The following is a 14304-nucleotide window of genomic DNA, read 5'->3' on the forward strand; positions in this document are numbered from 1 at the left end:
ATTCTGGGCTATCATTTTTTTCTTTTTGTCTCTTTTTTTGTCTAATTTCCCCCTTTTTTCCCCCTTTTTTTAACCTCCCAAAAAGGGGGGGGGGCTAAATCCGCCCATGCTGCCCTCGATAGGGCCTAGTGTTCTTTTTACTTCCAGGTTTCCAAGGGGCAAATCTGTGGGTTTTTCATTCCATTTTGGCCACTGTCATGATTTTTTTCTTTTACATTTTGGCTTAGGCTTATTTTTATATGAGGCATTAGGCCTATCCGAATAAATAAATACAAAATACGAAATTGGCAAGACAAACAATTCAGTCCCTCATTCTAATTTTCAGTTGAGCTGATAACTTAATTAATTATACAAGAGTTAAAAAAAAATCAAATATTGAATAACTTTTAAATCACAGACATTAGCTTTGACTAAAAATACAAAAAATGCTCATAGTTTGTGTTCATTATCCCTTATCACCTTTTAATGCAATCTTTAAAAACATAATGTTTTATAACTATTTATGTGGATGCAAATTTTATTGTAAGGCATTTGAAACTGAATAAAGAAGAAAAAAAGAAAATATTTTTACATTTCCCTGGTATCACTGCCGACAGACTGGCCTTCTCTGTGTGAAAAATAATGAGTGAAATCAGCATGACTGCTATTTTACGGCCTGGCACGATTGCTATGTACGAGTTCAGATAATTATAGATTTTTAGCATATACAGCAATTGTTACCAATCTGGCGATTTTTAGGCGTAGGGCCTAGGATAGGTCCAGCTGTTTATTTTCCAGGTTTATCAGTAAGTAATATTTGTTTCTGTCACAAAATGCAAGCTTGCTATTTTAAATATTATTTTTACGTTAATTTTAGTATTCAAAAGTAATTCTATGTGTAGCGTGATCATTCAATGTCGTTATGTTTTTTTACGGGTGCGGCCTTGCTTGGCTGTGGAGTAGCTTAGACAAGCGTCGAGCGACTGCTGCAGCTGTGCTCCAGAAGGCTGACACCCCTCCTAACTAGGGCCTAGCTATTGCCTAGGCCTAAGGGTCCATTGACCTAGCTATAGGCCTAGTTAGGTCTTTTTGGTCGGTGATAGTTTATCCTGTCAATTAGTAGGCATAGGCTAGGCATATGCAAGTTATACCTTGGTATTTGTCTTTATGTGTAACATGTACTGTAGTACACAAATGTTATGATAATAATAGACATTGACTATATGTTATGTATTAGTATTATATTGTAGTAGTCTATTGTATTGAGTTCTAGGCTAGCTAGCATAGGGCCTCGGCTAGGAGCCAGTGAGAGGTGTCGCCAGCTGGGGGAGGGGGGGTTGAGGGGATTTCCCTCTGTCGTTCAGGACTGGACCTCCTATCGTCCAACGCCATGCAACAAGGTTGGATCCTAATTAGTAATAATTTTGCCTATTCAAATCACAATTTGGGCCATCTCTAACTAATCTAATCTATAAAAACTCTCCCCGTGAACACTAACAGAGATTTTTTATTCCAGGAGCCTGACCGAGGCTCTAGTCGGCCCCTTTATTTGTTCTTGCCCAATTGGGACCATCTGTCGGCAAAAAATGTTATCCTTCAGTTGACTTCAAATATCACATCATTAATTTAACAGAAAGAACAAATTGGTGTTCTTAATTACAGTACCAACAAACTGTACTATTTGGGGCTAAACAGTGGTTATGATTCTGCACAGGTATTAATTATTCTAGCAATGTTTTGTCCAGTTTTAAATATATCTTGCATGCAAATGAAATACTTTATACTGTAGTGTAGGACTAGTAGGAGGATTGCGTAGGTGTTTGATATCATTAAACATTTTCGTGGATTGTTATTTAACAGCTTGCTAAATCAACAAGATGGCGAGTTCTGGTGAAGCCAAGCCAGTTAAGGTTGGTATGAAAGTGGAGGTTAAAGAAAAAGGATTAGTTGGAAAGATAGCTTTCATCGGTGTCACCAGCTTTGCCTCGTAAGTCTGAAAATTCTAAAATTTGCTATGAATTATTAAATACCACTAGTATTGGGAAGGTAGCCACAAAGGATACTGGGCCTTATTAAGTGGCCCCAAAAGAATTTATACCATGTCAGAAAAGTCCACATAATAACCCCCTACTATTACTGCACTATGACATATTCATGTAAGGCTATAAAACATACCTTTCGAAAGTTGAATCTAGATAAATCTCATAGTAACTTTCAATACCATTAAATAGTAGAATAACCAAATGGTAATCAGAGTGCTTGAAGTGTACTATCTAATGAAAAGCATGATGCTACACCCATCAAACATTTGCAATGTTGTGACTGAATAATATAGTGACTTTCATTAAATTTTTTTTCTATAGTGGGAAGTGGATTGGCGTTGTTCTCAGTGAACCGAAGGGAAAAAACAATGGTGTTGTGAGTGGAAAGAAGTATTTCACTTGCGCCCCTAATCATGGATTATTTGTGAGGCAGTCGCAGGTAAACTATTGAATAATTAAGATATCAGACACCAACACATTTTCAAATGTCAAGGATTTCCTATCAAAGTGGGAGGTGTCCTGAATTCAGGTCTGAGGAAGGATGAGGGAGTGACAGATAAGCTGAAGAAAGATAGTAAAAACTTCTGAAATATGGCCTTGGGATAAAGAGAAGGATATAATTAAGTGAAATCTCATGTACAGTGGAAGAAATAAGTTCATAAAAATGCTATGTACTGTACAGATAAGATCAAATGTTATACATTTTAACTTTTATTGGTGCATTCTGCTTATAGCTGATCATGCTGGACGAAGCAGGTGACAGTAAAGGCTCAACTCCTACATCTTCACCTTCAACAACGCCCTCTAGCACCAACTCCGAAAGAAAGATACCTAAACCGTCGGTAGGTTAAAACATGATACATTTTAAACAATTAATGTGTTATATTTATTATTACATTTTTTTAAACAAATATATTTATATTGTAATTTTCAAGCTAAACATTTCAAATTTTCAAATGAACACTTAAAATACTGAATTTATTTTTTTTTTAGCTTAGCACAGACTATGTTTTTAATGTGGAAATATTGTAGTTGATAAATGTAGTTAATATGGATAACACAACAGTCCTAATTTCCTTTTTCAAAATGCTCTTTTTACAGAAACATGAGAAACAGAATGTTAGAGTAAAACAAACTGATGTGAGGAATTAACATTTTCAAAATTATTTTTCTTTCCTGGGATTTGGTTATTAGTTTGTAAAGTGTATATTCTGAAAACATTAATTTCTCTTTTTTTGTATCTTTATACATTGTTTACTTTTAAAAATGTCATTATTGTCAGAGTGGTACGATTACATTTCTAACAAGAGGGTTGTAATTTTTACAATATTCTAATGTTTCAATATTATTATTATTAATTACAATAATGTTTTATTATTTTTTTTCAAGAGTATTTGTAATCTAAAAAATTCTTGATACGTGGTGCTTGCATGAATAAACCTTTTACTATATGTATGTTTCATTTTGATTCTGATATTTTGCAAAAATATTCTGTTCTGTTTGGATTCTATCTATTTTTTCACTCTGTTTTTATTAGTTACTTTCTAAGACATATTTAAGTGGTTCAATTTGCTGTTTAGCATCAGTATCAGATCCACATTGATACAAATGGCTTCATTATCCATCATTTAGATGTGTGCAGTTTTTTAAATCCCTGTCCAGACCATCATGCCTAAATATGGTCATGATGACATCAAGATGTGTATAAGAGACAGGTCGCAGGTAAACTATTGAATAATTAAGATATCAGACACCAACACATTTTCAAATGTCAAGGATTTCCTGTCTCTTATACACATCTAGATGTGTATAAGAGACAGGTTTATAACATTATACAAAAATTAGATTTTTCTTAAAAACTGAAATTTTGCTGGGAATGGGGCTTTAATATGGATAACACAACAGTCCTAATTTCCTTTTTCCAAATGCCTTTTTTTGCAGAAACATGAGAAACAGAATGTTAGAGTAAAACAAACTGATGTGAGGAATTAACATTTTCAAAATTATTTTTCTTTCCTGGGATTTGGTTATTAGTTTGTAAAGTGTATATTCTGAAAACATTAGTTTCTCTTTTTTTGTATCTTTATACATTGTTTACTTTTAAAAATGTCATTATTGTCAGAGTGGTACGATTACATTTCTAACAAGAGGGTTGTAATTTTTACAATATTCTAATGTTTCAATATTATTATTATTAATTACAATAATGTTTTATTATTTTTTTTCAAGAGTATTTGTAATCTAAAAAATTCTTGATACGTGGTGCTTGCATGAATAAACCTTTTACTATATGTATGTTTCATTTTGATTCTGATATTTTGCAAAAATATTCTGTTCTGTTTGGATTCTATCTATTTTTTCACTCTGTTTTTATTAGTTACTTTCTAAGACATATTTAAGTGGTTCAATTTGCTGTTTAGCATCAGTATCAGATCCACATTGATACAAATGGCTTCATTATCCATCATTTAGATGTATGCAGTTTTTTAAATCCCTGTCCAGACCATCATGCCTAAATATGGTCATGATGACATCACATCATGACCATATATATGCGCATCATGACTATATATGGGCATACAACAGTTTTTTCAAAGAAAATTTGATAATCTGGAGAGAGCTCTAAAGCTCTGTTAACATTGTCAAGTTGTATGTGAAAATTCCTGTGATTTGCCCATATATAGGTGTAATATGACATCATCATGCCTATTCTATATATGGATTTCAGGGGTCCAAACCTAGAGATGCCATCTGCTTTGATGAGTTATATTTTTGTGTGTGATACCCATGGGCCATGGCCAGCTAACTTCAGTGAGACAATAATACAGTAGTAATCACATACAACCATTCTGAAAAATACATGAGATGAGTTATTTTCGTGGAGATTTCTTCTTGCTCTTGAGATCGGGGGAGACATTTCACCAGTTTTTGTTGTTGTTTTTGTACTCGGATTGGATTGGATTGGATTTATGGGTGGATAGCCCTCGAAAATCTAGAAGAAGACTTACAGTATTTCCAGTGGGGTAGTTCTGGTGGTGATTAGGCAGTACACCGGGAGACAATCCTCTACTCTTTTCCGAAGAATGTACTGCGTTCTTTAACATGCACACAGGACCAACGGCTTAAACGTCTCATCCGAAAGACAGTGCGCTTTTGTAACATGTATTTCAGCCCTCAAGCTGAAACACAAGGAGAGGCAGCAATGGTAATTTAACCGGGGACCTAGAAATCCCCACGGTTCAGCGCACACACATTGGCTACAACCAGATTAGCTGACTGAGCTAAGCTGCTCTCAGTGAGCGCTCTCACTGCGCTAAGCTGCTCTCAAAACACCTGAAACTCGAAGGAGATTTAGGACCCCCTGGCATGATTAAGCTGTATGAGTGAAATTTATAACCAGAAACTGAACAGTTTCCTCAACTTTAAATAAGAAAAATTCTAAAGCTCTTTACACTCTATCAATGTTTACATGAAAATTCCTGTTGTTTGCCCATATATGGGTGTGATATGACATCATCATGTCTATATGGGTGAAATATGTCCATATATTAATGGTCAAAACATATGCCTGATAAATTTGTACTGGATAAAATCCACAGGCTCTTGATACTAGGCGAGCATCAGAACCAGCGAAGATATCTTCCTTTAATGTGAGTTTAATGTATCATCGATGCATCATGCATCCATTGCTATTATTGCCGCCATGATACAAATGACATGCATACCTCATACTACCCTGTTGTAACTAAGCCCCTTCCAGCATGATTTAGCATGATAATTGGATGTGTTTTCATTGCATGTTTACTGAACAATTAGCGTTGTTCTGCAGTGCAAGAAATTTGTCCGGTGATGTACAGTGCGGGTGTTATAATTTATGCAGTCTCACGATTTGAAGTCGTCAAGAAAATATTTTGCATCATGAAACAACAATTATTTTTTTCTTTAAACTTGTTTATAATTTTATAGAGAAATTCTATCTTAGTCTAGGTGGAATTTTGTTTTTACTCATAGTGTTATAGACTTATTTAATTTTTATCATATGTGTGCAGGGTTTGAATTTCCCCACAGCACCGGCAGCAATTGCTGTGGAAAGGGCTTTCCACTGCTGTGGTAAATCCCATGCTTGACAGCAAGCATTTTGCTGTCGAGTTTCCTAACCCAGGCCTGGGCATCCATAAAATGATACTGAAAAAAAAAAATACAAACTGTTGATTATCGGTGTGGAAGAATAATTTGCTGTAGTAAGGCCATAACCCATACCAACTTTTTGCTGATGGAGCATTCTGAGGAAATTCGAACCCTGTGTGTGACTAACGCTAGGTGTGAGCTCGTACCCACTAACTTGGATTTGTTTCCCAGCCTGTGATTGTTCCTGTGTGAGATCACCATACAAGTGTTTCTTTCTTACAATGATGAATTTTAAATTTTATTCAACAGACTCCGAAGAAGAAGGGTGGAACAAAGCCGGCCCAGGGAGTGAGTTGTAATAACAACAAACTAATTGAATGCTAATTAAGGAACAGTTTTTAACACTGCTTTTAAAATTTTTTTTATAAAACTAATATCCAACAAAATATACATATACGGAATATGGGCAATTTCAGTTTTGGTAATATTTTACTGATATTTTTATTTAATATGTTTTATCTGGTAGGACATTGATGTAAATTTTCAAAGTAATCTTTTTTTAAACAAATAAAATTGAAGGATTACTTTTCTAGAATGAAACAATGACAATGTGTCAGTTGGTACTTGTTCATCAAGTTCAGGATCAGGGGTTCAATCTTTTTCAGTGCCACATGAAGTTTCTATTCTTAAAGCTCCAACCTGAGTCTTAGCAATCACACTATTATGCAAAAAAGGGGTTTTCAAAATCTAGTTCACTAAAACAGTTGGATAAAATTTAACAATGAATTGCATTTAATCTTAAAATTGTTCAATCTGATGGGTTTATATGTTTTGCTCGATTTTCTACCATTTGAAAACATGATATTTTTATATATAATTCACTAGTAGAACAAATACACTTCAAGTTGCAACTTTTCTTTTTTATTGACAGACTAATCTTATTAGCTTATATTTATTTTAAATTTTATTATTATTTAAACATTTTAGAGTCCTTGCATAAGCGGAATATTATAATCATTGTTATCAATTATTTTTTTTCAAGTATTACTAATTTTGCTAATTTATCAATAACTAGATTGTATTATCCCCTTCCTTAGAATTCAAGATTTTTTTTGTTGGTGATGTTAAAACATTGTTGCCTATTAAAAGCTCTATGCTTTCTCCAAACTTAATTCCCACCTTCTTTTAAAAGTGCCTTTATTTCCATCTCCTTTTTTCTAGACATAGTAATTGAACATTTATTATTAAATTGTATATCAATATTATGAATAAGTTGTGTAGCCAAATTAGTTTGCTCTAGAATAAAAGAAATGACAGCAGCAATTTTAAGACTAACTTGTATTAATCTTTTATACAGTTAAGCTATATTTACACTAGATACGATAACGACACGACACGATAAAAATGGGCTTAGTGTTGAAGAATATAAACGACGCTATGACATGTTGTTTCGTTATCGTGTCTAGTGTAAATGTAGCTTTAGTCTTAAAGCTGGATGCTTACTGTGTCTGACGGTTGTCGGCCGACGCGATTCCATGGAGAACACAACGGCACGATGTGTTTTTCCACGGACAATCAGCAAACAGCATTGTGTCATCTATCCCTCGCAGGGAGCAAAGTTAGATTCGTCGGCCGGCACTGTCGCTTTTTGGGACCTTAGCAACAGTATCCAGGGTTGGGGCTTAGCGGAAAGGTTCATTACTGTACCTTCATTGTTTAGCTAGATATTTATATAGCACCTTTCTTTGGAGCGAAACGCATTTGACCCCGGTCATTGGGCCTACATGTTAAAGTGTTGTGCAGGAGCAGCCTTGCTCAAGGACACAAGCCAAATGCACAGCGAGGGATTGAAAACCCCCATTTCCCATCCTTTTTCCCATTCCCTTATTAATTCTGGTGCCTTATATAGAGATCATCTTTTCTTGTAGTCATAGTAACTGTACATTTATTAATTGCTGTACTTCCTTCTCCATCCCTTTAATTATGGTGCCTTTTTTGACATCTATTGTTTTTAGGTTACATTTAGTATATCTTCGGCTATTAGCCTATCAACATAGAGAATTATATCTTTTTAGGAGTATAGTTTTACTCAAATCATAAGACTGTTAATTTTCTTTTTAATTGTTTCAAATTGTTATTTTTTAAAACTAAGTAATGATAAAATTTGATATTGCCCTTTATTACATCATCTATTGTTAGTATACCTTTGTCTATTAGCCTATCAACATAGAGAATTATACATTTTTAGGAATATAGTTTGTTTTTCAAAAAAGAATATTTTTAATTGTTTCAAATTGTTATTTTTTTTAAAACTAAGTAATGATAAAATTTGATATTACATTTTAATAATGATGACTAATGTTTATTAGCATAATTATTATATTAGTATTAGTAAAAAAGATAATTGTATATAAAGTGAATAAAAACAAGCACATGAAGACAGCACATTCACTGTATCTAGTACTAGCACTGTCCGTAATTACATATCACTCTGGCATTGAGTACAGTTCATATTGCACAGGTGGTAGCAAAATAACCTACTGTATACAGTATTGCAATTAAAAAAAACATATGGTTCTGTTATTGGAATATGTTTATCAGTATAATTAATCAATATTGACATTTTAAGAATATCAGCATTTGCACATGAAATCAGTATGTAAAATCAAATCTACTTTCAAGTTAATTGTAGGAATAAGATATGATAGTGGCAATGGTACAATATTACTTTGGTACTGGTATAAGATGGCACTGGCTGTGGTACGGTGTAGCAGTACAATATGTATATTGGTACAATATGGTACTGGTATTGGTACAATATTGTACTAATAACATTACAAAACATTATATTATGGTACTGGTAGAAATACAACATGGAACTGTTTTCATTGTGTGAGATATTGGGGCATGATAGTATTTGGTAGTGGTATAAGGTGGTACCGGTAGTGATACAAATTGGCAACCAACAAAATTACACTGTATATATTGGTGGTGTTAGGTTATTAGCATGAAAGACCAATAGATAAAAAATATGGATCGGTTTGTTGATCATTTCTAAATCTTTAGTGAAGAAATTATCTGAAGTTTACATTTGGCTATATATACCTCAGTAATGAATGTATTAACTATAATATTATTTTAACTTTTCCATTCAAAATGTCAAGAATATGAATACTCAGCTTAGTGGAATATATAGGATAAGTCGTCATGCTTCACTTGTATGTAAAATCAACTAAATGCTAGAATCAGAGATAAGCGAAAAGTAATGATACACTATATACCTAATTATACTATCATATAATCATTGTTAAGCGCTTTCGTGGCATTGTTAGTAGAAGGCGCTATGTAAATCTAAAATTATATTATTGTAATTATTGTTATTTTTATTGTTATCGTTATTATTAATATTATTGCTATTATTTTTATGATTATTAAGCAGACCATTTAAAAAGTATATCAATAATAAATTCAAACAAAATTTTGCCTCTAGATATTAAAAAAACCCAAAAATAATGCTTCACTGCGCATACCCGATAGTACCGGGTAGAAAAAAATGTTGTTGAATTGCGCATACCCGGTAGTACTGGGTATATAAAAACGATTCTTTGTAAAATTGTTCCTGTACTGCAGGCGCCCACTATAGTTGTTTCTATGAACTAGAGGTGATTTCTACTGAATTATATGGAGTAATGATTAATTGTTGCGAAAAAAAAATCATCTTACATGGTTTTTGAAAATTTTTTTTTTTCCGACAAACATGGATTTTTGTCTGTTTTTAAATAGAATGATGAAAATAATTCAAACTACTGATTTTTTAATTCATTTAATGTATCTTCATCATTATCCTGTGGAAAAAAAAACAGCATCCCATAAGAATTTTGTTTCTATTTTACAGATTTATGAAAAAAGGGTATTTCCATAATGGCCACCACAATGGTCACATGACCACCTAATTAAAATTCCAATTTAAATTTTTTCCTGTAGGCCAACCTCTTTCCCACCCCAACACACAAAAACAATTTCAAAATAACCTCTTTTAGTATTTTTTTTGACATTTAACATAATAACCTTCTTCCTAAAAAAGCCCAGCACAGGGGGTGTAGTTACCTGCAGCAGTGAAAGGGTTAATACTCTATAGAAATATTTAATATTTTATAAATTTAACGACTAATATTCCTACTGTAACGCAGTATATAATATTCACAAACATACTATTACTAAATAATTTTTCTCTTATTAGAAAGGTACAGTATTATAAGACGTGCTGTAAAAATCAACTATTAATTATTAATTTAATTTTTTTTAGAGCTTTAGCTTATAAACTGATATTGTATTTATCAAAATATATAAATATATAACTTTTCATTTTTATATTATTTACATAATATTAACTAATATTATCCGAGATTTATTAATTGATATTTGTTTTATAAACTTGCACAGCTTGGTGAAGATGTAGCACCCACTGGTGGGTTAAAAGCATACCGGCATCGTTACCACAATATAGCTTACCCTTGAACCTAATATCGTTGTATATTATGTTTTTACCCAATTAATTAATTTATGTTAATCTATTTCATTTATGAAATGTTTTATTTTAAGCTATTTTACCAATAATGATATTTTCATCATCATTTTATTATGTTTGATATTTTTGCTATTCCTTTCATTAAAAGAGGTTTTTTTAATATATATATATATATATATTAATTTTTATTTTCATTTTAAGCCTCTTTGTCTTTTGCTTTGAGTATATTCTTTGTGCTACATTATATAGAATGTTGTTCTCATAATCTCGAAAGCTCCAATGGGAGCAGTATAATAGAGGCAGTAGAGTATATTGGCCCTAATGGCTGCCCATACAAAAAAGATCTATTAATCAATCATCTATTAATCCTCATCGGAGCTAACGAGTATATTCATCTGGGAGGAATGAATTCAGGAATTTTTGGCCTAACAAAGAAATGTTACCTGAAGTATATGTGAAGTTCGAGTAAATTAAATGATTTTTTTATCAGAACCCTACATGTAGATCTCCAGATGTATCTAACATGGTATATTACAACTTAAGACAACTAAACTTGTACTAAGATTTTATGTATTATTTATATATATGTTAATATTATTTAATATTCTACATATATATATATTTGAAGAAGTATATTGATGGATTTTAATATTTAAATGATTTTCTCAGATAAGAGCACCAGAGGTGAGACCAAGCCCGCCACCATCTGAGACCTCCCAACCAGAATCAGAAGAAGACATAAACTCAGAGGAGGTCATGAACTTACGACATCAGGTCAAAGACCTCACAGAGAAGTTGGATACACTGAAAATCCGAAGAGTGGAGGACAAGGCAAAGCTGAAGGAATTAGAGAAGATGAAAATACAGTTTCAGCAGGTTTGTTATAGGGCTTGGAAATATGCCTGACACAAATATCTCAAACAATAGGGATTTTTTAATTTGCATTATTATGTAATGCTGAAATGGATTCGCTCAGCGATGACCGTCCTATGCTGGTTCTATGTTCTCTGCACAACGTAAATGCAGGCCTAAGTGTGCCCTAGAATCCAAGCTACAACGAGAACTCATCGTTGTTGCATTCGCAGATTACTTCTTAGTCATTATATTCTAGGTCCTACTGTTGTCGTGCAATTGAAAGCCCCTTATCTGAGCAAAAGACCTCCAATGTACTGTACATATATTTATGCTTGTAATATGCGGTACGGTATCCAAATGCATCTAATTTACTGTACTTATGTTCATGCTTCGTGACCACCTTGGTACTGTGCAGATATGATATAGAATTAGCCATATGCTTCTTGCTGGATTAGAGTAAATATATGTTATCTTTTTTTTTTTAGCATCAAGAATTTAAGGCCAGAATGACAGAGGCAAAATCTGACCTAGAACGACAATTACAAGAAGCCAAGAAAGTAAGGATAAATGTGTATAACAGTGCGTGGTAATGATGATTATGATGAAGTTGATAATTATAATCATGATAATTATAATGACGATTATAATGACAATGATAATGATGACGATAATGAAAGCAACGATGATGAAGATGATGATGATGATAATGATGACAACGAATATGATAATGATGACAACGATGATGGTAACGATGATAATAGCTATGAAGGGGGTAGATTTTATGATGATGGAATGGAATGGTGGAATTTATGATGATGTTGATGGCAGTAATGAAGAAGGTGATAATGATAAATGTTACCAATGAAGATGATCATAAAGATAATAATGATTCCGATGATCATCATTATCATGATGATGATAAATTATTAACTTAATAGGCCTATTTGTGTTATTAGTTATGTGGTTTTTAACATTTTTCTATGGATCGATTATTATTATTATTACGGCAAAATGTTAACCTGTTTGTTTTACTTTTCAGGAAGCTAGGGAGGCAGTTGAGGCTAAGCATAGGCATGAGGAAGATGTAGCGGAGGTAGCAGAGAGCATTGAGATGGCCACTCTTGATAAAGAAATGGCAGAAGAAAGAGTAAGTAAAAAAAAATGAATACCAAGTGAAATATTGAAGGCATTTCATTAAGGTGCCTTTAATTCCAATGATCTTTGGTTCAGCCATGGAACATGCATATGTTTGAGGTTGTCAGTGTCATTTTATAATTATATTTTCAGGCTGACTCCTTACAGCAGGAAGTTGAATCTTTGAAGGAGAAGAATGAAGAGTTGACCCTTGACCTTGAGCTACTTCGCAGTGAAATTGAACAAGGAGGTAAGATTGTTTAGTTGTTTTTAATTTTTCAAAATTGATTATATTTACTATTAATTATGACAATTTAAAAAAGCTTTTCTTACAGAAATATGTTGAATGTTTAGATTTTATCATTATTATTAATAGTTGGTTCTAATTTGCTTAAACAAAGACTTGATAAAACAAAAGAGCTATATAGAAAAATCCATCTCCCCTGACATCTGTTTACCATTCGTTTTAATCATGAAGAAATCCAACCAGTTTACAAGAGTTATTAATGTTTATGTTTTGTTTTCTAATAATATGAAATTTATTCTTCAGCAAAATCTGCAGATGGTTCGCAAGGTACTGGTATTACACTGTCTGATTTAATATTTTAATAATATTTTCTTAGATAAACATTTTTTTTTTGTCACTGAAACATTTTATCTCAGTCTGCTTTTCCTTCCAAATTTGATGGTTTTGCTGGTCACTTCACTTGCTTGCCATAGAAATCTAGTTTAGAAGGTTTGTTAACAAGATTTTTTTCCCTTGACCACTTGATTGGATAGATAGTGAGGCAGTCAGTGGTTTATCTGTCAGTCAGTTGGTCAATAGACTTTTCCAGAATGTCAGTGTGTCACAAACATGTTTTGTCCCACAAACGCTTGTGTGTACGTTTTTCTGCTGTCCTTTAGTGGGACCTCGGCAACAGTATCCAAGGGGCGGGGTTAGTTGCAAAGGTCCATTAGTAAATCAGTCAGTCAATCAGCCAATCACGTTTTGGAGCTTTTAATCCATCCCATAAATCATGATGCTTTGAGGACGATCCATGAATTCTGCTTTTTCATGACAAATTATCAGACCATTGATGTATACATGTGAGTAGATGAGAAAATAGGACTTTACTACTTAAATAAAATCTGATATGTCTTATTAGGTATTAGTCATTATGTCACTATCAATAAGATGAAAAGGGCTGCTTTTTATGACAGAGTACCACAGTCGTGTTGTCACAACGTCAGGTGGCACTCTCTGTTGTCAACAGATGTTGGTTACCGTTCATTATGCCTGAATGACTTCATAGGTTTTCTGAAATAGGCATTTTGAAATCTAACATTTTACCATCAAAATGTACTAAAAACACAAAAGCTTGCATTATATTAGTTACCGAACACACATTTTATCATCAATTAAAATTTACAAAGAAAAAGTAAGATACAACATCTTAATAATCACGTTAGAAATTATGATCAATGGGTTGTCAGTGGAGAAAATGGCGTCTGGTTGAACGCATTTTGCAACGATAGCAACTGAGTAGTATCACATGGTGTTGTGATGTAACACTGTAGTACTCTATAGAAAATTGTTAAAATATCTTTATATGGGAGCAACATTTAGTAAAGGCAGCTAAACTGTGGGATATGGCC

The 14304-nt window shown here is 33.0% G+C and overlaps 1 protein-coding gene across 8 annotated transcripts in view; it reads left to right on the forward strand.

The window, feature by feature from the left end:
* Nucleotides 1-676: 676 nt before the first annotated feature.
* Nucleotides 677-14304, forward strand: part of LOC117102608 (dynactin subunit 1-like) — a 53471-nt gene continuing 39843 nt past the window's right edge. For 2 of the 8 annotated variants that reach the window (XM_033242971.1, XM_033242974.1), the window contains exons 1-11: nucleotides 677-785; nucleotides 1840-1966; nucleotides 2343-2460; nucleotides 2756-2863; nucleotides 5621-5671; nucleotides 6459-6497; nucleotides 11347-11553; nucleotides 12018-12089; nucleotides 12572-12679; nucleotides 12820-12916; nucleotides 13217-13240. In XM_033242971.1, coding sequence (XP_033098862.1) covers nucleotides 1857-1966; nucleotides 2343-2460; nucleotides 2756-2863; nucleotides 5621-5671; nucleotides 6459-6497; nucleotides 11347-11553; nucleotides 12018-12089; nucleotides 12572-12679; nucleotides 12820-12916; nucleotides 13217-13240 — 934 coding nt within the window. In that variant the 5' untranslated portion in view covers nucleotides 677-785; nucleotides 1840-1856. Of the gene's footprint in view, nucleotides 786-1839; nucleotides 1967-2342; nucleotides 2461-2755; nucleotides 2864-3122; nucleotides 3162-3967; nucleotides 4002-5620; nucleotides 5672-6458; nucleotides 6498-11346; nucleotides 11554-12017; nucleotides 12090-12571; nucleotides 12680-12819; nucleotides 12917-13216; nucleotides 13241-14304 lie in introns of those variants that run through there. The other 6 variants (XM_033242972.1, XM_033242976.1, XM_033242973.1 and 3 more) reach the window with 6 other exon arrangements.

This window comes from Anneissia japonica, unplaced genomic scaffold (assembly GCF_011630105.1).
Source record: "Anneissia japonica isolate Jap-2015-1 unplaced genomic scaffold, ASM1163010v1 scaffold1489_len2284818_cov182, whole genome shotgun sequence".
Lineage (NCBI taxonomy): Eukaryota > Metazoa > Echinodermata > Crinoidea > Comatulida > Comatulidae > Anneissia > Anneissia japonica.